Source organism: Limanda limanda, chromosome 3 (assembly GCF_963576545.1).
Source record: "Limanda limanda chromosome 3, fLimLim1.1, whole genome shotgun sequence".
Lineage (NCBI taxonomy): Eukaryota > Metazoa > Chordata > Actinopteri > Pleuronectiformes > Pleuronectidae > Limanda > Limanda limanda.
The window spans coordinates 17,748,628-17,773,423 of NC_083638.1; the positions used below are offsets into that span (position 1 = coordinate 17,748,628).

A 24,796-nucleotide genomic window follows, 5' to 3' on the forward strand; every position below is an offset into this window, starting at 1 on the left:
GAGGGCTTGTTATAGGTTACAAAGGTGAGGACACGGTTAGAGATTAAATACAATAGCCAAGCAAACATATATGATGCCTCTTCAGAGTTTGACCTTGAATAGATTTAAACCAATGCACTGAACTATTTCTATAGGATTCCCTCATTTTCACCCTATTTGTAATCCTCCTGTCTCCTGTCGTGGACATGTTGCAGATCAGGAAGGCCAGAGATAGAGGTTATAGATCAAGATGAGCCGCAGGATAGTTGTCACGAAAGGTTGGATTTAGGCTGAACATAGTGAGCCAGACTATAATATAGGGATATACTGTCAACAAGCTTCAAATTTCAGACCCCCTAAGTCATGTCTTAATAGCCTCGTTGGCTAAAGCAGCACCACATTTTTACATTAGGATTTAGAATAATTCTTGTTTTCTATTAAGAAATGCCTCATACTCTATTCTACACAACATCGATTTTTATATCACTAATTTAGTTAATCGTTAGTTATCAGTTATTTCAATTAAAATCATTGCAGAGCATTGTTCGCTACAAATCGTAGCAACTTTTTAATCAATGTTCGTGCTACAGGACCACCGTTTGTTTGGATGCAAACTGAACAGTCTTGGATCCTCGGGAACAAATGGGCCATGACATTATCTTTGGCTACTGCACAAGCCAAACTCATCCACAGACAAGTGTGGATATGTGTTAGCCTATGTGTCTGTTTGGGGGCTTGTGCTCATCCAAATGAAAATGAGTGCAGGTTATGTGTGCATATTTACCCATGCAACTGTTTATTTGCGGCTGTGAGTTAGTGTGTGTGTGTGGGGGTTGTGTATGTGTGTGTGTGTGTGTGTGTGTATGTTTGTGTGTGTCTTGGCTGGAAAGCGAGGCCGGCCTCAGATGGGCAGCAGCAGACATATTGGTATGTTTCAACCCATTAGCCAATAAAACCGCAGGTAATCACCAAAAAACACCTCCAGCTGGACAGGGAGGAGAGCATGGGGGGAGGAGAGGAGAGGGAAGAAGAGGAAGAGGGAGAGAAAGAGAAAGAGAAAAAGAAAGAGGAGTACACCTGTTAAGATAAACAATAAGTTGAGACACTGAATGAGAGAAAGAAGAAAGAAGGGAAAGGGTGGGCCGGTCACATGGATGTAAGGGGGAATCAGTGGTGTGTGCATGTGTGTGCGTGTGTGTGTGTGTGTGTGTGTCACAGCGTGGAGGAAGTGGCTCTGGCAGCTGCTGTTTCTGTGGCGTCAGTCCAGCGACACCTGACAACCTGCATCTATCACTCCCTTATTGAGAGAGAGGGATAAAGGGGAGTGAGGAGGAGGACAAAGTGTGCGAGAGGGAGGGATGGAGCGATGAAATGGGAAGACGAGAGGCAGCATGAGCAGAAGAGGGAGGTGGAGGAGAGTGAGTGAAGAGGACGGGTGGTAGGGATGGAGAGCGGAGGACGACTGAAAGGTGCAGTAGCAGGGTGGTCAGACCAGGGTGTCCATGTGACTGTTCATTCCATGTAAAAGAAAATAACCAAATCCCTCCACAGTTATACTGTGTTAAATATTCACATATGTATTATACATTACATATTATTTTATATTTTTATAGTCAATAGTAAGGGATGTCCAAGGGTAAGTTGTTCCTTGTCAGTTGGTCTCCTCCCTCGTCCTCTACCTGTGTTTGATGTTGTGTCTTTTTATTAAGAAACCAAGGGACCATAACAAAGAAAGCCAATGGGAGAGAGAGGCTGAGTTTATGCCAAAGTTAGTGTGGTAGCCTCACAAAAGGAAGAAATGAGATAAAGCACATAGAGGACTGCAGAACACACACACACACATAAACATTCATATTGTACAATGGTGTTCAATTGTCATGCAGCAGGTGGACATACACTCACATCTCAAAGGAGATTGCAGGGGATTTGAGGCCCTTCGCCCAAGACGCATAAAGACGGACACACACTGAGAAAAAGAGGGAACTATGACATTCTGATACAGACCCTTTCATTTATAATTTCTTCCCTATACCTGTGCTCTCAAGCAGAATGTTTATATCTATATCTATGTCCAAACGAGTATAGATATGACAAAAGGTTACATGTTTCCATATCCCACCTTTATACTGGCCTGTAATATAAGCCTATCTGCTCAGGCCCAACAGTCCCCTTATGAAACCACATTTAAATTCACTAGATCCCGATTTTTTTGATTTATTTTCTTCAAGATCCATGAATTATAATCTGAGAAATCAACAAAAATGTAGCAAAATGGCAATCTCGATATGTTGAAAAGAAAAAATCTGTTGTAAATCTGTTCAGCTGTTTTTGTGCACTCTTGTTTAAAATCAAACAAACCAATCAGCAGAAGGAAAAGGGTGAAAACATAACCTCCTTAACGTTTAAGTTATTTTTGCTTATTGTTGGCCCCTCCTACAGTAACACTCGACATGTCAAGCTGTTTACATTTTTATTTCCACCTAAGCTTTAACACATTTAACCTTAACACTACCCACCTTATAAGTGGCTTTTTATGGCAGTTATCCATTTAGGCACCCTGGCTTGTTTAGCCCATGCTGCTAATAAGGCCTTTGACTGACTCCCCATTAACAGACACAGATTCTATGCCGTGGCATTAGCGCATTTATCCTTAGTGCTAGTTAAGTGTCCATTTAAATTGCGGACTTAATCTGCTCCTCCTCTATCATCCTCATGCACAGGTTGGGTGTGTAAGCTAACTAGTCCCATTAGTAGTGTCCATTAGACTGCGAGGGCTCCCCCAGCATTTAGCATGTTTAGCCTTCCCTTTAACTAATAAGGCCGATTAATGAGTGTCTTGTTACCCATTAGGAAGTTGTTTGTGCATTTAGCCTTTTTCCCAAGCTAACTAGCCCCCTTAATCAGCCCAGTAATGAGAAACATCCTCTCCACAGCAGCAGTCAATAGTGATTGCTGTTTAGTGTGTTTCACTGGGAGATGCATTGGCTTTCTGGGGCACTGTAGTTGTAACATCTCAACACATCTTTACACAATTCTGAGTAATTATGTAATACCCTGAATTGCACCTAGCAAATCTACAGCTGTGATTTAACTGTGTGGAAGCAAATGGGGAGGATAAAGGAGTAGAACCGGAGGAGGGTCAAGCTGAGAGCAAAACAGAAACCATTCAAAAAGGCACAGTGAAGTTAATAGATTTACTGTACACCAGCTAATAATCCCAGCCTCCGCTCTGCCACCAGAGAGCTAACTTCAACAAACTGCAGCAATTTGCACAACTTGGACACATGAACGTCATGTCATGAGACAATTGCAGAAGTACACATAAAACCCTGCGTTTCAAAACAAGGTTTAGGCTTATTTTGTTTTATATGTGACCTATAATTTCTTTTCATGCAGCTGGATTTGAGCACCAGCACTAGCGAGTTGTCGTCGATGTTTCCTTCAGAAATGAAATGTTTCCTTTTGTCTCTCCTCCAACATGTCTTCGTGCCTCAGGCAACATTGAGTACAGCTGTCCAGCTACCAACGAGTGCGAGATCACCAAGAGGAGACGCAAGTCGTGCCAGGCCTGCCGCTTCATGAAGTGTCTGAATGTGGGCATGCTGAGGGAGGGTAAGGGAAAAGGTCTCTTACTTATCTTTCTCTGTTACCTGTGCTACATGCAGCATTGCAAAGTCCATTATTTATGTTGTGGTCAATAGAGGCCAATGCAGATATGATTTGGAACTTCTGAATACAGCTTGTTGCATCATGGGCTTTACATTTGCAAGTGAACTATTCTCTGAGAAATTAATGAAAATGTTCAAAAACTTTGTGGGTTCTTCCCTGACCCAGTTAACATCACATCAATGTATGACAGTAATTTCTTGATGTTGAATAATGCTGCATGTAGCACCTTAAAGAAAATGTAATAACTCTGTTATCAGTATATTGTAATGTGTTTCTATCTGTATTATGCTGTGTCCGGTTGCCTTCTCCTCTCATGTCCGTGTCACTTCATACTCTCTGTGTTTACTGCTGTTTCTGACTCTCTTGTCCGTCAGCTTATCTCACCATCCCTTAACATCGATTTAGATTCCTCTCTTCTTTTCCTATGTATATATTTATCTTTCACTTCCGTGTCAACTAGTTACATACAGTAGTTTCCAGGACCATACACAGGGACAAAGACCCACTTCCAAACACAGACAGTGTGCTTAATTTACCTCACCTTCACAAGGTAAATATAGAAATTACAGGAAATTGGGACACTCGCGCTCAGCAGCAGTTCATTGGTGAAAAAAAGCTAAAAACGGGGGGAAAAAACAACAAGACATATTATCTGCCCCCAAACCACTTTGATTAAATACACTCACTCTCTCATTTTTACACTCCCTCGTTGCCTCTGCCTCTTTCTCTGCCTCTCGTCTGCCCACCTCTGACCTTTCTACTCCCACTGCACTTCCAACGATGAAAGGAGGGAGAGGAGTGGTGAGGGATGAAGACGAGAGCCAATAGAGAGAGGGAGAAGGGCATATTCGGAGGGTGGGGAGCCAGGGGGAGGGAGGAGGGGAGAGAGGGAGAGAGGAGAGAGATTGATTTATAGGAGCAGAGGAGAGGGACCAGGGGAGGATGAGAGGCAGGGGAGGATGGTTGAATGAAGCAGAAAGTGTGTGAGAGAGGGACGGAGGAGAAGAGAGGAGGGTCAAGGTTGTAATTGATGGGAGACCTGGCCTACGCCCCCTACCTCAGAGTGGTCAGGGAGTGTGCCTCCGCCGACGCCTGCCAGCCCTCCCTCCATTCATTCCTGTCTTCGTCTCTACCTCCAATTCTCCCACTCAGTATTATTGTACTGCTTGTGTTGCCTTTTGTCCCTCCATTCTCCTCTTCAGTTCACTGTTATCTCTATCCTGTTGGCAACCTGAAGTCCATACCTGCAGCTTCTCACCCACTCAAACAGCATCACATAAAGACCCCAACATTAGATAATAAAGCCATGACAACGCTCACATCACTGTGATTTTGATTCAAATGCTTTGTGGGTTGATCATATCTAAAATATCACATTTTAAAACATGGAAGAAAACAAAATCGAGCACAAACATTGTAAAAAATAAACTATAATTTAGTTGTTAATATAATTAAAAATGCCACATATGTAGACTTCGCTTGACATTGTCATTGTGCGATATAATGAGTTGCATCATGTGACAATCAAAAAAATGTCTATTCTGTCATTTTTTATTTCGTTGTGGTGCAAAGCAATACCCTTCACTATTTGGACGGTGCTTTGCATTCCCACATACGGCACAGATGGAGGCAGGAAATTTGCATGAAGGCAACACAAAGTGAGTGAACGTGATGCAGTGAGCGTTAATTCCAAACAGTGGGAGAAGTTCAGCCAGCCAAGATGTCTGTCAAAATGGCCTTTTCAAATTAAACCACAGACCGGTCCCCACAACAGACTCAAATACCACTAACCTCTTTTACCACCTAGGTAACAATACTGTCAGTCGGTATAGAGAGTGCCATAATATTATAGTAAAATGTTTAAAACAAACCCCTGATTCAGATATGCAGAACATTATATTACACTAAGAATGAGGAAGGAACATTATACTGTGGCCTTTTACCTCTGCAACGATGTGACCACATTTTACACGATCAAAAAAACTACGAGTAACAAGTAATGATATGTATAATTGGATATAAAATTATATAAGATTTAACTCATATCACACATCCTAACTTCAAAGTATATTTTCTGTCAAATTTTCAAGATGAAACATTTTGTAAATTAGAAAATAATTATTCTCAAAAAGCTTCACACAGTTAAAAAACACATCTTGAAGTCTCATCACTGCCTCACTGCAAAAGAATGCTCAACTCTCTTTCTCTCCTCTGTTTTCTCACCGTCTCTCTTGTGCACTCACACCAACACACACACACGCATACACACACAACAAACTCACACATTCCCAACAAGCTGCTGTCGTAGCATTTGTTCTCCCAGTCGATCTGACATAGGCAGAACCTGTGTCTCATCTCCTGTTTTGTCGCGTGTACAAGTGTGCGGCCACAAACACACACAGTAAGTAGATGTAATGTAGACGGTCAGCTTAGACTGCAACCTCTGAGAAACCACAGTGCCATTGTTGATAAACTTCAAACAGCGAATAAATATGTTTTTATTTAAAAGCTCCAATTACTGCAAAACATATTTTATTAATTTTGAGTATAAGGTATTAGGTTTATAAACTTAATAATTGGGCTTTCTTGATTTTATTCTGTATTTTGTACGGAGTCAGGTCATAATATTTTGCGGGCCACAACCCAAACGTTCCCTGTTAACCAGTAGTTTTAAATGTAGTGTGTGTGTTAAGCTGAGGGATATGTGTTTCTGTCACGAGCAGGCAAACAAATAGCTGCCTTTTATTTCCACTGATTCCTTGCTCCACGCACATACATCATGCACACACACATACACGTGGACCTACATATATACAGTATATACATCAACATGACAGTCCACAGACACCCCATTTGTTGTGTGGGGTGTGACGTTAATACAAAGGGTCCCACTCTACATATGAATAAGGGTCATTTGGAAAATGTATACTTTCATTTTCTTATATTTTCTCATTTTCACTCTTTATGAACCCATGGGAAATTTGGAAAGACCGCGATATAAAAGAGCTAAACATATTTCTTCACATTTGCTTTGTTCTGCTGGAGGTGTATAAATGTTCACATGTACAAGTAGAGTTTCCCATAGTTCTTGAAGCAGTAGTGCATCCTGTAGGTCTACTAAATATCTCCTTTAACATCCCAGTGAATTACTAAGACAAATCAGAAAAAAGTATTATTTCACATTATTAAAATAAAGAATATGACCTACTCTGGAAATTATTCCTTAGTCGCTGATTTCACATTTCAAACATTATTTTCATTGAAATCAGCCTTTAAGATTTTTTTGGTTTTGATAGCAAAGACAGTTTGTTATTTAATTATTGTTTTTCTTAAGAGAAATGTTTGCTCACTAAATTTCTTATTTTGTTCATCAACATTTTACAGTTGATTGATAATTAGAAAAACAGCAATCTGATCTCAGATATTGGCCCACTACTACCAGACTTTTATTAATAACATTAACAGGATAAATGGCACTGGCGTACCCTTTCCTGGTTAAACATACTACCTCTCGGAACCAAAAGCCTTTGGCAAACAAAATAAACCATCGCCCATTGTGTTCCATGCCGCCAGTCTGGGTATTAGCATCGTTGCAGCAGAACGGAATAAATGATAATGGTAAGTGGCTTGATCAGTTAGCATCAGAGCTAACTGTGGATGTCAGGGGCTAGCTGGCGGGAGAAAGGTGAAGATAAAGTGTGTTTGTGTGTGTGTGTGCTGTAGTTTACCCCTTAGGGCAAGATCTGCCTCAAATTAGCTTTGTCGCCCTGGGAGACAGAGAGGGCGAGAGGACGAGCAAGTGAGGCAGCAATAAGTGTGTGTGTGTGTGTTTGTGTGTGTGTGTATGTGTGTGATAAAGACAGAGAGAGAGATAGAGAGAGAGAGAGAGTGAGAGAGAGAAGGAAGAACAAGAGGCCAGAGGCCAGTAAACCAACTCGTAAACTAAGCCGTTTGTCTACATGTTCTCTTAAACACGCACCTGATCATGTGAATACACACACACTCGCTTACTATTGGATTTTCTCACCCTCCACTGTGAGGAGGGAAGAGGAGAGGAGTGGAGGGAAGAGGAGAGGAGAGGAGTGAACGAGCAGGGGGTAAACTGAAGGAATGAACGAACATGCGGCACCCACCCACCAATATGTATCAACTAATTTCTGGACCAAGGCAATTAAAAGGCCTGACTATATTATGAGAACTTCCCCTCTGGCAATGGCTGTCTGTCCATTTTTAATGAGGTCATAATGATGCGTCAGCTGAAGAGCGAAAGGTCACAGGGGCGGTGCTTAAATCTGCCTAGAGAGAGCAGGGGGGGGGATGGAGTGACAGAGGGGTATAATTGCAGGTAAAGGATTTAATGAAAAATATTGAAACAGGAGATTGATGAAGGAGAATGAGATTTACAACAAATGCTAACCACATAAAATACATTTTAACCCGATTTTATTTAGCTGGCAAATAAAAGAACATAAACAAGCAATGTAGCTGTCACTGTTATTTCCATTTATACACAAAGTGCAAGGCAGGACATAATATATTCAACATCAGTACTAATTTGTGCAAATGTCATGTACAGAATACAAAACACAGATCACACATTTCAACATGAAAGCCTTTGGCAGAGGCACACGGTCCAGGAGCCAGCAATATTCAGTATGCATGTACACTCTACATATGGTCATATTGACAGATTTGCTCCCTTACAACAGAGCATCTTTGATGATGGCACGTCTGATGAATAACGGTTAAACAGACAGAATGTGTTGAATCCAAAACCAAAGCCTCCGTCTCTGTAATGCCATAAATGGCCAGCTGGATTCAGATGGTAGACTACTAGAGAGAAAAGTCCACAGACTGCAAATATAAAGCTTGGCACACTGCCACACACACACACACACAGACACAGACACACTAACAGCTCGTGCCAACTTTGGCCGTGCTCCCCACGGCCTCTGAGACCTAATGAGTGAGATCGGGTGGAAGGCCCCAGTCTGTGTGAATGTCGGGGTGTGTGTGTGTGTGGGAGTGTGTTTGGTGTGTGGATATACAGCTGGTGGTGTGCGTCATAACTCTCCTTATAGCTCAACGTTCCTGACCACTGGTATCCAATCTCATTGCTCCACGCACATGCAGTCACACGCACCACGATCAAAACAACTGGCGATACACGTCTGCTCACGATATAAAAACACAGTCGGTCTCTGATACATTCCTCTAAACGTGTGAGTAATTAAATGGCAAATGTGCAATTATATATTATTGTATTACTCCAAGCACTTAGTCCCATTGAGTGCGTATTAATGTAGCACACAATCATACATCCCATTCCCACACTCTGACTGCACAGCTGGCAGGGAAGATTTTGTGTCCAGTGTGATGCCCAAGGACTCTTTAAGATGCAGGAGGAGGGAGTTGGGGGTTGAACTACCAACCTTCTGTTTAGTGGATGCCCCTGCTCTACCTCCTGAACCATTGCCACAATGCAGAAGTTGAAATCCCAAGGAATAAGTGGTTTAGTGGATGGTAGACAGCAGGAAAATGAGGAGATTACAAGGAGATGGGAGGAAAGAATGAAAGCAGAGGATGAGGGAGCGAGTGACGGGGAGAGGGGAGGAGAGGAGAAGTCGGGGAAACAGGCGAGTGCCAGACAACTGGTGGCGTCTGGTGATCCCCCCACGGGAAACTTGTAGCTAAATCTAGCCCTGTAGTGTCTGTCCTGAGTGTGTATGTGTGTTTTGTGTGTGTGTGAGTGGCATCTGGTTGCATCCAGGCTAGAACGGAGCAATAATGGGAATACTGTGACGAGAGATCTTCCTAAGTGGTCTGCACACCTTCACATACACTTCTCTCTCTGTTTGTCTGGAGAGGAGAGGAGAGGAGAGGAGAGGAGAGGAGAGGAGAGGAGAGGAGAGGAGAGGAGAGGAGAGGAGAGGAGAGACCTTTGACCTCTAACTGATCTTTTAATGGTCACATTTATCAATTGCATTAAATAACAGAACATGGTGCAGGACCCTAACCCCCATCCATATAAGAAACATATTCCATTATTAAAAAAATAAGAATATAGCAAAACTTTATTTTCTCTATATTCCCGTAGACCCCGACATGTCTGTGTGTAGCTACGGCCCCATGTATGTGGCAGATGGGAATAGAAGGAGAGAGATGTATTGTATTTGTGTGTTGTTTTTTTATCTAACTGCTCTGGGACTTGTCATTCATTTATTTAACAGAAGATTTTTTGTTATTTTTGTTATTTTCAGCTTTATTTAACAGTGCAATGCTTTCATCATGGTAAATTTCATAAGCATGAGCTGAAAGGGGGAAAAAAAGTCTGTTAGAATGGAAAAGGCTGCAGCTTCACACACATGCCCACATTCACAGAAACACACACACCAACACATTCACACACCAGTGACAGCCACCTGCCCGCTGCCTGAGGCAGAGCCGTTCTGATCTGTTCTGGTCTAAACAAACGTCACTGCATGACACTACACACTCTTTTCTCTAAACCTCCCCCCAACACTGCTGCTCTCTTTAATTCTCTTCTGTTATATTTGTCTGTAATTACAAAAAAACATAAAGTTCTACCATTTTTGGAGGGATTCACTTGCTTTATTTTGAACCCATCTTTCTCTCTTTCATTCACTTATTTTGTTTGTCTTTCCTCGACACACACACACACACACCCAGTGGATTTGAAGGGATCTGTTGTCGTGCCCAATCTACTGGCCCATCACTTCTTAAACCCACATAGGAAAACCATGTTATTACATCAACACGTTTGTTGAGCACACAGACACACACACACACACACACTAACACACACTAACACACACACAGACAGATACTCACAAAGCGTGAAAACCTAGTCAGTGGTGGAAGAGAGACCTCAACCTTGTAACATCTTCAATTACCATAAAACTGCTCTTCTCTTTCTCCCTCACTTCCTCACCCTCTCATTGCTTCCTATTTGAATGCTCTCTCCCTCTTGTGCTGTCTGTCATCCCTCCTTCCCTTCACTCCAGACAAATTTTATTTGTCTTCCCACTCTGTCCCCACACTCCTCTTCGGCCTTTCACTCTCTCGTTCTCTTATCATATCATTGACCATCTGAAATCAATCCATTCCTCTCTTCTTCCTCTCGCTTTCCACGCCCGCAGCTTCTCTCTTCAAAACCACTTAGGTGTCAGAGGCATTTCACTTGCAATCCCTCAACTATTCAAGAACACACACACACACACACACACACACACACACACACACACACACACACACACACACTGAAACAGAAAGACGCTACCACAGTGTAAAATCTATGCTGATGTGATCAGTGCAGATCGTCGTATTGACAGACACCAGTATTACCAGGATAGGACTGATTCACCTTCATCACTGTCACTGTGTGTGTGTGTGTTAGTGTGTGTGTGTGTGTGTGTGTGTGTACACATCTTGCATTTGACAAAACTTAAGCCATTTTGAAAGTGTATAGAAGTAGAAGAAGTAGAAGCAGTAGACTGAGGTGTACTGTTAGTTGACATAATAATTGAAGCACATAATTGAGGTGTTTAACCTCTGTGGATTCCTCCCTCTTTTTATTTCATGGATCTGTCCTTTTCTCTCATTCCATCCATTTCTCATTTCCTTTTATTAGCCCTCTCTTCATCCTCTTTCATTTCACTGTTTTTTTCTCATTCTCCTTTCTTCTTTTGTTTACAAGCCCATCCATTACTTACACCTCCCCTACACCTCTTATTTCACAACCTATGCTCTATCACTTCTCTCCTCTGTTCTCTTCTCTTTCTTTTTCCATAATTGTCCATTAATACATTTTATCATTTCTATCTAAATTTTATTTCTTTTCTCTCAACTTTTTGTTCCATTCCTTACCCATTCCCTGTCCAATTATTCTTCTCTATTCTTTTTCCTCTTTACATTTTTTTTTATCCTTACATTTTCCTCCCTTCAACCCTTTACCTTACTCTCCTCCTCTCCTCTCGCCCATTCTTTAGGATTTGAAGGCTCATTTGTTAAAAGGAGGTAGAGCACCCTTACTCTCCCTCTTGCCTCCTCCTGTCTCTTTTTTGTGGGCTTTGGAAATATAATTTTCAATTTTTAATTTGATTCATTTAGATTTGATCATTAATCAGCGCTGGGAGAGAGTTAATTTGGTGGGAAATAGATGAGGTAGTTAGGGAGGGCTCTTTATGAAGTGAGCTCAGTGCAGCATTGGCCTTTTTAGGTATAAAGGAAAGAGAAAAATTGAGAGTCTGTGTGTAAGAGAATTTGTGCTACAGAGGAATAAGTGTGTGTGCATATTTTTCTGTATGCAAGAGAGACGCAGATTAGAAGAATTATTGCAATAAACAATCTGCTTCTTTATAGATGCTAGAATCTTTTAACACTAAATGCCTCTTCCAGAGTCTGTGTTGTTTTTTACACTGAAAATCAGGTTTAAATCCCTTTCGGCACAAAGGCAGAGATCAGGGAGATGGTTGCTCTTCAATATTCTAAGATCTGCAAAAACTGAAACAGTATCTGAATCACTGGTAAAAGATTAAAGGCTAAAACTGTCTAGACTTTTGGCCAATTTTTATTGCAAAATGCTACTTTTAATTTGACAATGGTATAATCACATTTACAGAAACAACATAGCTGTGTGTATCCGTCCAACTCAGTTGATTATGTATGTTTAAGGAAGATTAATTAAGCACAGAAACACTTCATTACTCTACTGAGTTCATCTGCAGGGACCAGTTCAATATATAGAAATAATGATAAATTATCGACCTCTGAGTTTTCACCTTAATTCTTCTATCAGGGAATTGTATGTAACTTTTCCCAGCGGTAGCCTAACATTATTGTTTCTGCCAGGGATATTATGTTTTTACCCGTGTCTGTTTCTGTGTTTAATTCTTATTAGAATTACACAAAAACTACTAAAGCGATTTGCGCCAAATTTGGTGGAGTGATCGGATCTGGGTCAGGGCAGAACCCATCAGATTTTGGTGCAGTGCAGATTAAAGGGTGGAGGCAGGAATTTTCTTTTCAAATTTTTTTGCTTTGTTTAATGACATTTTGGCCTATGATCTATTGAGTGCCATTCTGGTTTTCTCTCCGTATTCAGTCAGTAACCATCCTCACCATCCTCAAGCCTTTCCCTTCGCTTTTGGTCCTCCACCTTTTCTACCTCTGTTCCTGCCTTCACTCTATCTCTGTCTCCTCCTCTGACCAGCCACTGACCCAGGTGGTGACTGGGCAAGCTGCTTGTTGGGGGTTTACCCAAACACACAGTGAGGATGTTGGTTAGAAAAACGTAGAGGGAGTGTGAATGTGTCTGTAGGAGAGAGAGAAAGCAGGAAGTGTGTGTGTGAGTGGGTTTTGTACCCCCTGGTGTTAAGAGTTTCTTGACCGTTACCTGACACTGGCCCCCCCACTATACCTGGACTGCCAGTCCTTCTGTCTACCTATCCCCATCTCAAACACACACACACGTGCACATACACACAGATGCATGTCATGTTCAGTTCACTGAGTAGAACGCTGCTCGGGTTAGTTGGTGGTTTTTCAAAGACTAAAATTCCCAAGAAAATTTTGTGAGGTGCCTTGAATATAAGCAGCCACCAAAGTAGACTACACATTTATAAAACACAAATAAATAGAACCAATGTAACCAAGTTTAAGTGGACAAACATGCACCCTGACATGTTTTTACTCCTTGATCATGGTCAGCACATTTTTCAGAGGATTTAAATCTGTGTGCCTGAGCAGATCTCTCTCTTGCTGTCTCAAACTTGTTATACTCCTCTTCCTTTTTTTCTCTTTTCCCATCCATTTGAATGAAATCCTCACTGTTTGTTGTTTGTCTTTTTTTCTCACATAACCTTTCAAATAAGTGATTCTGTAGCAGATAATATAGTTTTTTTTTTTTATTCGTCTCCTTTTATTTTCCGTAACTAATTCTCTGCGTCTACTTCTCAGATCACTCAGTCAGTGTGTTCAATATTAGGATAACTTCTTATTCCGTAGACAGTCTGTCGACAAAGTTGCTGTACACCATGTCTGTTCAGCATTAGTGGCTTTTACTGGTTGTGTTAACGTCCCATTTGCTTGTATTTATTTTGATGACACTGCTGCTGCTGTCGCTGCCAGAAATGTAAAATCAGCCTTGTTTTTGCTGAAAGAGCCAAGATTTGATTTTTATCAAATCAGCAATTCAAAAAGCTTTTATTCACATGTTCAGAGATTGAAATATTGATGACAAATGTTAATATCATGAAGACATTACTTAATTTATAGTACAGATATAAAAGGAGAAAAAGAGATGGGTCATTTATTTCATTTCTGAATGTTACAAAATAATCAGTTCATTTTTTAAACATTTGACTGCTGGCCTTTTACATTCCTCCTCTCCTCTCCTCTCCTCCTCCAGGGTACATGACACCTCTGTCTTCCTTATCCATCTTTAAGTGGTAACCACGGTAACATCCAATCCCCTAAGAGATAGGCCTAATTAAATTAGGAGTCCTTTGTGTCAATTAATTAGCGAGACAGAGAGAGAGAGACAGAGATTGGGCAAGAGACCTGAAAAAGAGTCAGAAACCCAGAGAGACAAAGTGAGAAGTAGAGAGAGGTCTTGTACTCAAATGGTATCTCATTCAAATTTTGCTTCCTGAAAATTCTAAAGTGACGTGGAAATACAAACATCACATGCACGCGCTACATACTTCATGGTGTTAGTCCATCCCATATTTCCCCAAACTTTCCCATCATTTCTCTCCTCTCTGTTCTTGCTTACTAAAAGATTTGTTATTCTCCTTGTTGTGCACAATGCGTTGACACATACCTCTTCCTACAGGTGTTCGTCTGGACCGGGTTCGTGGTGGGAGACAGAAGTATAAGCGCCGGATAGACGCGGACAACAGTCCATACCTGAATCCACAACTGGCTCTACCCCCCAAGAAGCCATGTAAGAACGCATACACAAACAAACAAACAAAAGACAGAATGCGGTAAAAGAATATGCATTAGTCCTTCTCTGTTTGAGATTCTCAAGGACAGCAAGTTTTATCCTTTCCTCAGGACACTGTAACTCATACACTACATATACGCTGACATTGTATATAGAGGGAACAATAATACAACAGACAACCCACAGGAGGTGTTGTTTAGAGACCAGACGTACAAAGGGCCACCTTTCCATTAGTTTCTGTGCTAATGGAAACAGTTGGACAGTAAAAACATTGAAACACACACACACATAAATAGACACAGGGTTGTGAGAAGCCCATCTGTTTGGGAAGGAGTTTATCTCCCCGTCTCTACTGCTACCAGTTTGGGGTCATAACATTTTATACGTGTAATATTTCACTGTAAAGGTATTCATTTAGCGTGGGCTGGATTGGCTGCGTTTTTAAAAGAATAAAACCATCGCCAAAGACTGATGATTGAAAAATTTACAAGGGAGAGAGGGAGCCAGCGAGCGAGCAAGACTGACAGGGAGACAGCAGAAGGGGAGAGGGAGCGAGGGTAAGAGAGAGGGGGAGGCGGGGGTAGGGTTGACTAGCCAAAACTCTAATCCGGATTAAATCCAATCTGGCAACCACATCAAACTAGGGTTAGCTCTCTAGCTAACTGTCTGCTCGTGCACACAACACACACACACACACAAACACACACACACACACATGTTGTGCAGATTGAGCAGTGTTTAGCAGCTTGGTCCCTAAAGCCCATTTTGCTTAAAGCTGGAGCATATTCTGCTTTAGGCTAATATGCTGAATGGCTGCACAACATCTTACCAGAGCTTCTGCACAACTAATCATTGAAATGATGGGATAATGTGAGTGTGTGTACACAGCATTAGCCCCTCATTGCTTTTATTTATAGGACAGTGTGAACATGAGTCATTTACTTGAACACCAGTGAGTAGAAATAGCTATCAATCCCCTATATTTATAATTTCCTTAATATAGAGTTTATAGGAAACCATCCAAACCCATTCTTGAAAAACTAAAGCTACATGGTTGACGTTCACTTCCTACGCCTCTCTTTTTCTTTCTCCGTCACAGTCTCACACAGTCAATCTCTCTCTCTCTCTCTCTCTCTCTCTCTCTCTCTCTCTCTCTCTCTCTCTCTCTCTCTCTCTCTCTCTCTCTCTCTCTCTCTCTCTCTCTCTCTCTCTCTCTCTGTCTTTCTCTCCGATACACACACACAGCCTATCTATCTGTAGTCCAATCCCTAGCCTCAGCGTCCCCATTGATTGTCTGAGAACAGAACAATAGCCCAGGGTTTGGAAATGGGCTTCCATTGATTCTAATTAGGAAAACATTAAATAAGATTTACCCACAGATACTGCAGTGTGTCTGGGATGGGTTGGGCTCAAACGACTCTGGAGCTGGAGCAAGAGGGAAGAGGACGGGATATAAAAATATATATATATATATATGTAAAGTGTGTGCACATGTGTGTTTGTAACAAAATTAGAGATAGTGTCAGATCAATACACAACTCATCCTCCTAACTCTGTTCCACTCGGTCTTATCTCTAGCTGTCGCTCTCTCCACTCCTCCTGTCTCTCTTTTTTACAATCTGTCCATGGCTCTATTTCCACATGTCTGTCTTCTTCTATTTTTTCACTGCTTATCCCTCTTTTTCTCTTCTCCTCTATCCCTCGCTCCCATCTTGCCCCTCTATCCTCTGTTATTATTCCCATGCTTGATTAGTCAGTGGATTAATTTGGAAGCAGGGTATCAGTCTGTTACTAATGGGCCATAGAGATCTCATCACCACATGTCACTATTACCAGCTGAGCTGTTTGGCTTTCAGTATTATCTTTTTCCCCCTGTACCAGCAGAGCTTCTTAAGGCTGCAACACACAATGCAACACTTTGGGCTACCTGAATTACCAGCAGTAATCATCTTTAATCACACCTTAGAGCATCTCCTAATCTGGAACTGTTTCAATAAAAAACATCTATTGTCAGGTGGATTGTCATGTCAAGTCCTGACAAATTACTGGAATTAAATCATCCAATTATAGGGGGTTCAATTGCGGAAAATTCCACAGGACGTTTTTATTTATTTTTTATTTTTTAAATTCACTTTCCAAAAATGTTTGAATACACAGATTACTAAGCCTGTATATGATGTAGATCACATATTGTCACATTGTTATTGGTGTGGAGTTGTATTTTATACTGTATACTGAAATGTATTGTGTTGACATTATATATAATATGTGCGTGTATGTTTTAAGTCTAATGTGTCTGTCAGCTGCTTTTTTGCCACATGAGTTAAATACCTGTAGTCACACGTGTTACTTAGCAGCCTGTATACGACCTTTTCACAATTTTGCACCGGATTGGTGTAGAACAGCTTGCAGCCTTGTACGTCAAAAATTCACCATCTCTCTGTCTCTGTGTCTTTCTCCTTGTCTGGTGGTCATGTCAGTTGCCTTTGGCTGCCTTGCAGATAACAAAATCGTCTCTCACCTGCTGGTGGCCGAGCCGGAGAAGATTTACGCCATGCCTGACCCCACCATGCCCGACAGCGACATCAAGGCCCTGACTACGCTTTGTGACCTGGCCGACAGAGAGCTGGTGGTCAACATCGGCTGGGCCAAACATATCCCAGGTAGGTTCAAAAAAACTGTTTCACCCTGACCTTCACCTTGACCCTAAGCTTCCTCTACTAGATACATACATGTTTTTTCCAATTCCACATTACAGAAGATTAGATAATTATACATACAGTGTACAAACACACACGGACACACACCTGCTGTGGCAGAGGGAGCAGAAGGAATCAGCAGCTCCATATGCAGCACGGGCACACTTACATAATGTGCTCACTGGTACACCTGGTGCTAAAGTCTGACCTTTCACCCTCATCCTTGCACTCAGACAGTTTTGCACTTTTGACTCCTCCAACTGACCAACCAAACACTCTCACTGCTAACACAACGTCCCAAACACAAACACAACACACTCTTGACTGAGTTTCAAAAAGCTTTTTCAGACAAATCAGATCAAATAAAGTACAAGCAAATGTCAAATTGTAATAGTAAAGCAGTGACATATTTTCTTTGTCTATATAATTAATCAGTTGTGATGTGTTGGTCTGTCAAGCATTTGTGTTCCCCTAGAGTTTCATTACATAACAGAAGAATTTAATCCAGTCTTTAAAAAGAAAAAAACATATCATCCCTATTAATCTGTTCGAAATTAGATCTGGATTTCAGGAGCATACAATTCCAATAAGGATAGAGCCAAGGTAGGAGAAAATATGAGAACAAAATATGCCAAGTGCACGTACCAGTACACTAAAAGAAAGAGGAGGACACACAGCGAGAAAAAAGAAGAGATGAAAACTATACAATGTCGGTTTGGCTCTAGTGAGGGATCCTGCTGTGACAGTAGAAAGGAAGAAAGAGCAGTGTCTCAGATTAGCACAGATTAGCACAAAGGTTAGTCCCATTGTCGAAGGAAAATTCTATTCTATTCCATTCCATTCAAATCTATTTTATTTGAATAGAATAGAATAGAATTGGTTTAGCCCCCGTTGCCGCTGCTCCAGCAGAATAGGGGGTTGTAAGAGTGTAGGGGGAAACACCAGATTAGAGACATAAATATCACTCAGTCATGCGGTGTAAATCTATAACGATAAAGTCGATGGTGTTGGATAACAGGGCCTCCAAATGATATGTATTATATCATATCAATAAATGTGAAAGTACCAGAGAGGAAGACAAAAAGATGGAGAGAGAGGGGGAGAGAAAGAGAGATGGGAATGTACATTGCTTCTTGTTAGTGTATTGATCTATGTGCTGCTGTATGGACAGCAAGCAAAAAATATATTAATCTATAAACCAAGTATAGCTCTTTGAATATTTATTTTTTTCTCGTTCGGAAACAACATGATCCCCTATACCAGCTTCGATTCTCCCTGTGATCCCTTTTCTCCTCTTTTGCTTTCTTTTCTAATCCATTTACCCCCCCCCCCCCCCCCCCCCGCTGTCTCTGCCTCCCTCTTCTCACCTCTGTAATGCACCTGGTGTATATGCTCTAACTACTCACACACGCATAATGTGCCCACCAACATACACATGATATAAATGTAAGCTGTTGTTTTGCAATAGGCCTGCCTTTTTTTGCTCACTGCTTTTACAAGTGAGAGGACGGAGTAAGCCAGGTGCTGGGCCGAGTGTGTGTGTTATGTGTTTTGTGTCTACGTGTGTATGTGCAGTTCTGTGTGGAGAGAGCGAAGCGCAACGATTGTTTGGCGGAGGAGAGAAGATGGCGTGATTAGATGAACGAGAAAGGCAATCCACTGCTCACTGAGAAAGATAGAACTCTTCATCTTCCAAGTGTGTGTGTGTATGTGTGTGTGTGTGTGGTGTGAACACCTTATGAAATCCTCACTGTTTACAACCCTGATCTAATACTCGCACACAAACACACCCACATACATGAACACACACAAAGTGATCCGCTGTTCACTCTGGGTCGAAACGATTGTCAGAAAGAAATACGACTCCTCAACATTCTTTTTCAGATTCTTGCACACACACACACACACACACACACAAAAGGCAAACATTTAGAAGTCTACAATGTCTTGAATAGAACAGAATAGAATAGACCAGTTAACCTTTTTGTAGCCGTCTTGTTTAACATCTTGTTAAGTTTCTCTTGTGTGTGTGTGTGCGTGTGTGTGTGTGTGCGTGTGTGTCTGAGAATTATATTCAGGGTGAGTGTGGAACACACACACTCTCACATCTTTGCTCGCCATGGTACAGTAATTTTTTTAATCAAATTGATGGAGAGAGACAAAGAGAAAAAAGAGGCAAAGAGAAGAGAGGTGAAGCCAATTTATGCTTCATGATATGGCTGCGCAGCGCTCCGTACACACAAGCACACACACATACACACACACACACACACACACACACACACACACATACCAGCACCGCACACACAAGCAGCTAACAGTGGTAACAACGTGTCAAGGCGAGCGCCAGGCAGCTAATTTGAAGTCATTAGATGTCTGCCGTACTGGCAACAATTTGTTACGCTCACACACACACAAACACACACAAAAACACATTGCATGCACACACTGAGTTAAGAGCCGTCTGCAGATAGCGAGGAGGCTAAATTGTAAACTAATTTAAACATCACTCAGCGTTAGAGAGGCTGCCTGCAAGACAGGCCCCCGGATAACAAGGCTAGGGTATGTGTGTGTGTGCACGTCTTTGTGTGTGTGTGTTACTAGTCCCGTTTGACACAGAGTCGCCCAACCTTAGAGACATGTGACAATGCACACACACACACACAGACACACGTAACGCACATATCTCTTTGATTGGTTCTTTTATTCCAAAAGCCATGTGTGTGTGTATGTGCGTGCTCATTTCCATACCGATATGGCCTATATGCAAACATTTGATATGTCGTTAGGAGATGAAAATGAGGTTTCAGACCCTGTGTGTGTCTCTTATTATCCCATAAGGGATGGGACACAGTCACACAAGCATCTCACACGTGCACACATCTTGAAAAGATGAAGCATGTGTAAATGCACACAAGCACATAAACACAGAGGAGGGATGGAAGCGTGTTTTTTGCTGATTCAATGTGGGCAACACACAGACAAGTGAACATGTACATACACACAGATTTGTGTGTGTGTGTTTGAGGGATAAATGTGGAGCGGTCAGGTGAGCGGAGGAGAAGAACAGCAAATATTGAAACAGGAGCGAATCAGAGAGTGAATTAAAAGAAAGAAAGGCCATTCAAAGTGAGCCATTTATCTGTCTGTGGAATAACTCTCTCTCCCTCCCTCTCTCTCTCCCTCTCTCTCTCTCTCTCTATAATAACTAAATGACTACTGGGCACTCGTGCTCAAGGCTCTTATCTAGACTCACGGACACAAAGGGAAAGACAGACAGGCGAACACTTGACTTGACGAAGAGAGCAGGGAACAAACGAATGAATGAATCGACGAATGAGAGCCAGAACCTATAACACAGTCTATTTTAACCAGAACCTCGGGCCTTGCCATTAGTGCTTTTTTTCTTGCAACCCCTCTCCCCCATTCTTTCTTTATTCAAGAAAGAAATTACTCTCCACACTTTCCCCCTCTCTACCATTCTCTTGCTTTCCTATCTCTTCTTACTTGCTCGTTCTTTTCTCACAGTCGTTTTCCCCTTCTCTTTCTTTCTTCCATTCCCCTTTCAATTTTGACACTCAGGATAAGCGGCCCGTGTGGTGTCGACATTAACGTGCTATGATTGAGCTGTAAATATGGGGAGGGGGAGGGGTGGCTGTCTGTCCACTCAGTTAATCGGTCTTTATGGAGGGATGGGAGGGGGGGGTTTGGGTGGTGCTGTGATAATGGTTATGGGATGGTAGGTGAAGAGGGGAGTTCTCTTTCTTCATGTCCTGCGTGCTTCTCACCTTCTCTCTCTTTCTCTCTGCTCTTCATCTCTCAAGAACAACCCGCTTCCTGTTCTGCATTTCCCAAAGACACAGCAGAATCAGAGAAGCTCTCTCACGTCACTGTTTTGCCGAAGTTGCATCTTGCACGATACGAAGAAAGAAATGTCTGTAAAAAAACGAAGTAAACAAACGGTCACTCCTATTTAAGCACCAAAGTCTGGAAGTTCAATGCGCATCATAACGGTGCCGTGTCAGCATCTAGACTGCCAAAATAAAGAAGAAGAAGAAGATATGAGCGTGTTCCTATGGAAGCCAGTAAAAACTGCTGTTTTGTATCAAATCCCATTGCAGACAGAAGACAGATGTTAGTGGCTTTGTTGACCAGTGGAAAAGGGGCTTAAAAAACAAGGTGTCCTCCTTTCTATTTTCATTCTTCTTTTATAGTTTATGGTAATAATGTTATTTATATTATTTGATTTTATACACATGAGGAGTTGTGGTTCAGATGATAAATATCCATCCACCAGCATGTGATAAAATATGGTCAAGATAAACAGTTGAAGGAGAACAGCGAGCAGGAGATGAGGTTTAAAACAGAAAGTATAAGGGTGTGGGGGGGGGGGACCCTCAGTATAACCTGGATACTCCCAGAGAGCCTTTAACACAATACTATTCTGACCCGACGGCTAAATATCCCCCCACCTCTCCAACCTTTCCTCTGACCTCTCTCTTTCTGTCTCTCCCTCCTTTTCGCCCTGTCTCTGACCTTACCCCCAACCCTCTCTCTCTGTGGTATCCTTAACCTCTTCAATATCAAGTCAACCTCATCTCTCAAGCCCCCTCCCACCCCCTCCTTCCCACCCCTACCCCTCTCTCCTCTCATCCCCGCAGCCATTGTCACCCTTTTCCTCTCTGGGTCTCCCTGTCTGTATCTCAAACCGATTCAGTTGTCGGGGTTTATTGAGTCCAAGTTTGTCTCTATGTTTAAAAAAAAATAAGCCGTTTATCAATATTGGTACATTCTCTGTGAATTACACAATAATCAAAGTTCTCTCCAGTCTTTTCTTCTCCTGGGCTCCTTCTCTTTTGCTTTTAAGTGTTCATTCAGAGATTTATTCAACCAGTCGAGCAGTTAGCCAGTCAATCAGCCAGAAAGACAGACAGTCAGTCAGCAAATATTGATTAATAGAAGTGTCCTGCTCCTTTTAGCAAATCAAATGTTGAGTCTCAGAAACACACACACACGTGCAAACGTATAGGCAGATACTCGGATCCTTGACTCTGAAAGTGCAGCTCACTAAATTAACACTGACACACATTATAACACTTCACCATGCAGAACACACAGCACCGTGTGTGCGCGTGCGTGCATGTGTGTGTGAGTGTGAATAACACAGACTGGCAGTGATGTCACTCTACAGCCCTCCTCATTAAGTCTGGTGATGTCATCAATCAGCAAAGAGGTTGTTGGGCTTTGGGTCAGACAGTGGTAAATCAGACAAAAATATCTCAGGCCACCACTGACACACTCACACACACACACACAGACACACCCACAGAGTTCTTTCACATTTGTAAAATCTGTGAGCTTTATTGGCATGAGACAATATTGCCTTATCGTGCCCCAGTCCTTTCATTCCCGTCTTCATCATTCTGAACCTTGTTCAAATTTAAGCGTATCTTCCATCAAAGCTTTTGTCCTCTGCAGTAAAACGTCTGGTCCAGGTGTACATGTACATAAAAACTCATGAAGACACATTCATGGAAATACACAAGCAGAAATACATACACACACGCACAAGAAGCTTTGTCCCCATTCTGTCGGCTGAGGCTAGTTCACCTTGACAGTGGCAGCATGCTGGGTGCCTCCTTAACACACAACACAACACACGGACATGCAGCACATTCACACTGACACACACACAGCCCAGTGTAAACACAGTTATCTCAAACATATAAACACATGGACAAGCCTACAGTGTAATGTTAATATACATATTCACTAATGATGAATCTATTTATCGATTTATCTAAAGTTCTATCTGGATGTGTGGGTTGAATGAGAGGTTAAAACAAGATTTAAAGGTCAGGGTTGGGGTTAAGTGGGTTAGGGTCCAATGTTAAAGTTGAGGATTAGTGGCATTAGCGACTTTGTGAGCCTTCGCTTGACTTTCGTCACGTGTTAGAAAAAACATGTTGGACTTCAGGTAACATAAAAGCACAAACAGCCCTGTGTACAGCCAGCATTTGGTTTGTCCTTTCTGGGCTGAAGAAAACACAACAATCCTTAGTATCATATTTAACACTAATGAACACATAATTATGAATATTATTTCCCGTTTCTGCCAACAGATCTAAAAGGTCTCAAACAATATGTTGCACAGGATTTTCAGAAATATTCACATCTGCAGTATTTTTGGTATCTTATTATATGAATTCAAATCATGTGATAGTACAGGGAATACAAATACATTGTTTACAGAGAGTTTTTTTTCTTTCTTATATTGGTACTCCTTTTAGTTTCTTCAGTGATGTTTAAAAGCATAAGTAAATGGCTTCTAACCGACAGCTCTCTCTTTGATACGATATAACAGATTCAGCTTTTTCTAATGAGATTCAACTTATTAATATTAGGATTTGATTTAGTTCAGTCTCATGCTCACGTCTGTCTCTTTTATTGTCTCTTGTTTTTATCATCATGTGTTTCCAGCTGCTGTTGATTTTCCTCTGAGCTCTTTTGGCCGTGTTAGATTTCCATTTCATCTTATTCCTAAGCGACATAACACATTTAGAGGTTGATGTATGTTTGCTTTATGTGTGAGTGTGTCTTGCTTGTCTGTTTCATGCGGTCCACATTGGTGCCTTAGAAATATCTTATTTTCCAGTGCCACTACCACGGCTGCCTCTTGCAGCCCATACAGACAAACACATCCCTGTTTGCAGATGAAAACAAATATTGATGAAATCAAATTAGAAAAGAATATTTGATATCTGATCTCAATGTTTGGATTAAGTTGGGCTTTCTTTATTGGATTAAGCCTGTGGGTATTGGAAGCATTTCATCAATATGAGACAACAGAGGATGGAAAACATTTTCCTATCCCTTTTTTATGAATATCCCCTACTCTCCTGATGTAGTCACTAAACAATATAATTATTATAAATGAAAATTAAAAAATACATTTAACATTTAAAGGGTCTCTGCAGGAAGATTTAAAAAAGCGAAACAAATATATATATACATATGTTTTACTGTATGTTGTGATGCAGGTTTTGTAAAATAAGTCATTAATGCCACACTTGATGTTTGCAATAGACACACACACACAGAAACACCCACACACACATTCTTTGATATCACGTTCAGTCTGTGTTGACTCTCCCGTCTGTCCGACGTCCCGTGTTTGTTTTGTCATCACCATATTGACAGTGTTTCCATGACGATGTGCCGATGATGACACTCAAACACAAAGTTGCCTACTTTAAAAACACACATTATTTTGTACACAAACTCAACACTCTCATTCCCACAAACACTATGGTGGTGACGCACACCTTATGATCGTCGATCACACGGACCGATTCACACATGCGCTCAGAAGTTGCGTCACACTTTGTATCAGTTGTCACTGAGTCCACCTGTGTCTCTTGAACCCAGGTAACTTCACTGAGCTGTGCTTCAGGCTGTGTGTTTAGGGGACATTTTTTCA

General features: G+C 41.6%; 1 protein-coding gene across 3 annotated transcripts in view; it reads left to right on the forward strand.

Moving 5' to 3' along the window:
* esrrga (estrogen-related receptor gamma a) overlaps positions 1 to 24,796 on the forward strand; it is a 66,429-nt gene that overhangs the window by 25,483 nt on the left and 16,150 nt on the right. The window contains exons 4-6 of one of the 3 annotated variants that reach the window (XM_061068425.1): positions 3,475 to 3,603; positions 14,504 to 14,614; positions 17,098 to 17,280. In XM_061068425.1, coding sequence (XP_060924408.1) covers positions 3,475 to 3,603; positions 14,504 to 14,614; positions 17,098 to 17,280 — 423 coding nt within the window. The remainder of the gene's footprint in view (positions 1 to 3,474; positions 3,604 to 14,503; positions 14,615 to 17,097; positions 17,281 to 24,796) is intronic. The other 2 variants (XM_061068426.1, XM_061068427.1) reach the window with 2 other exon arrangements.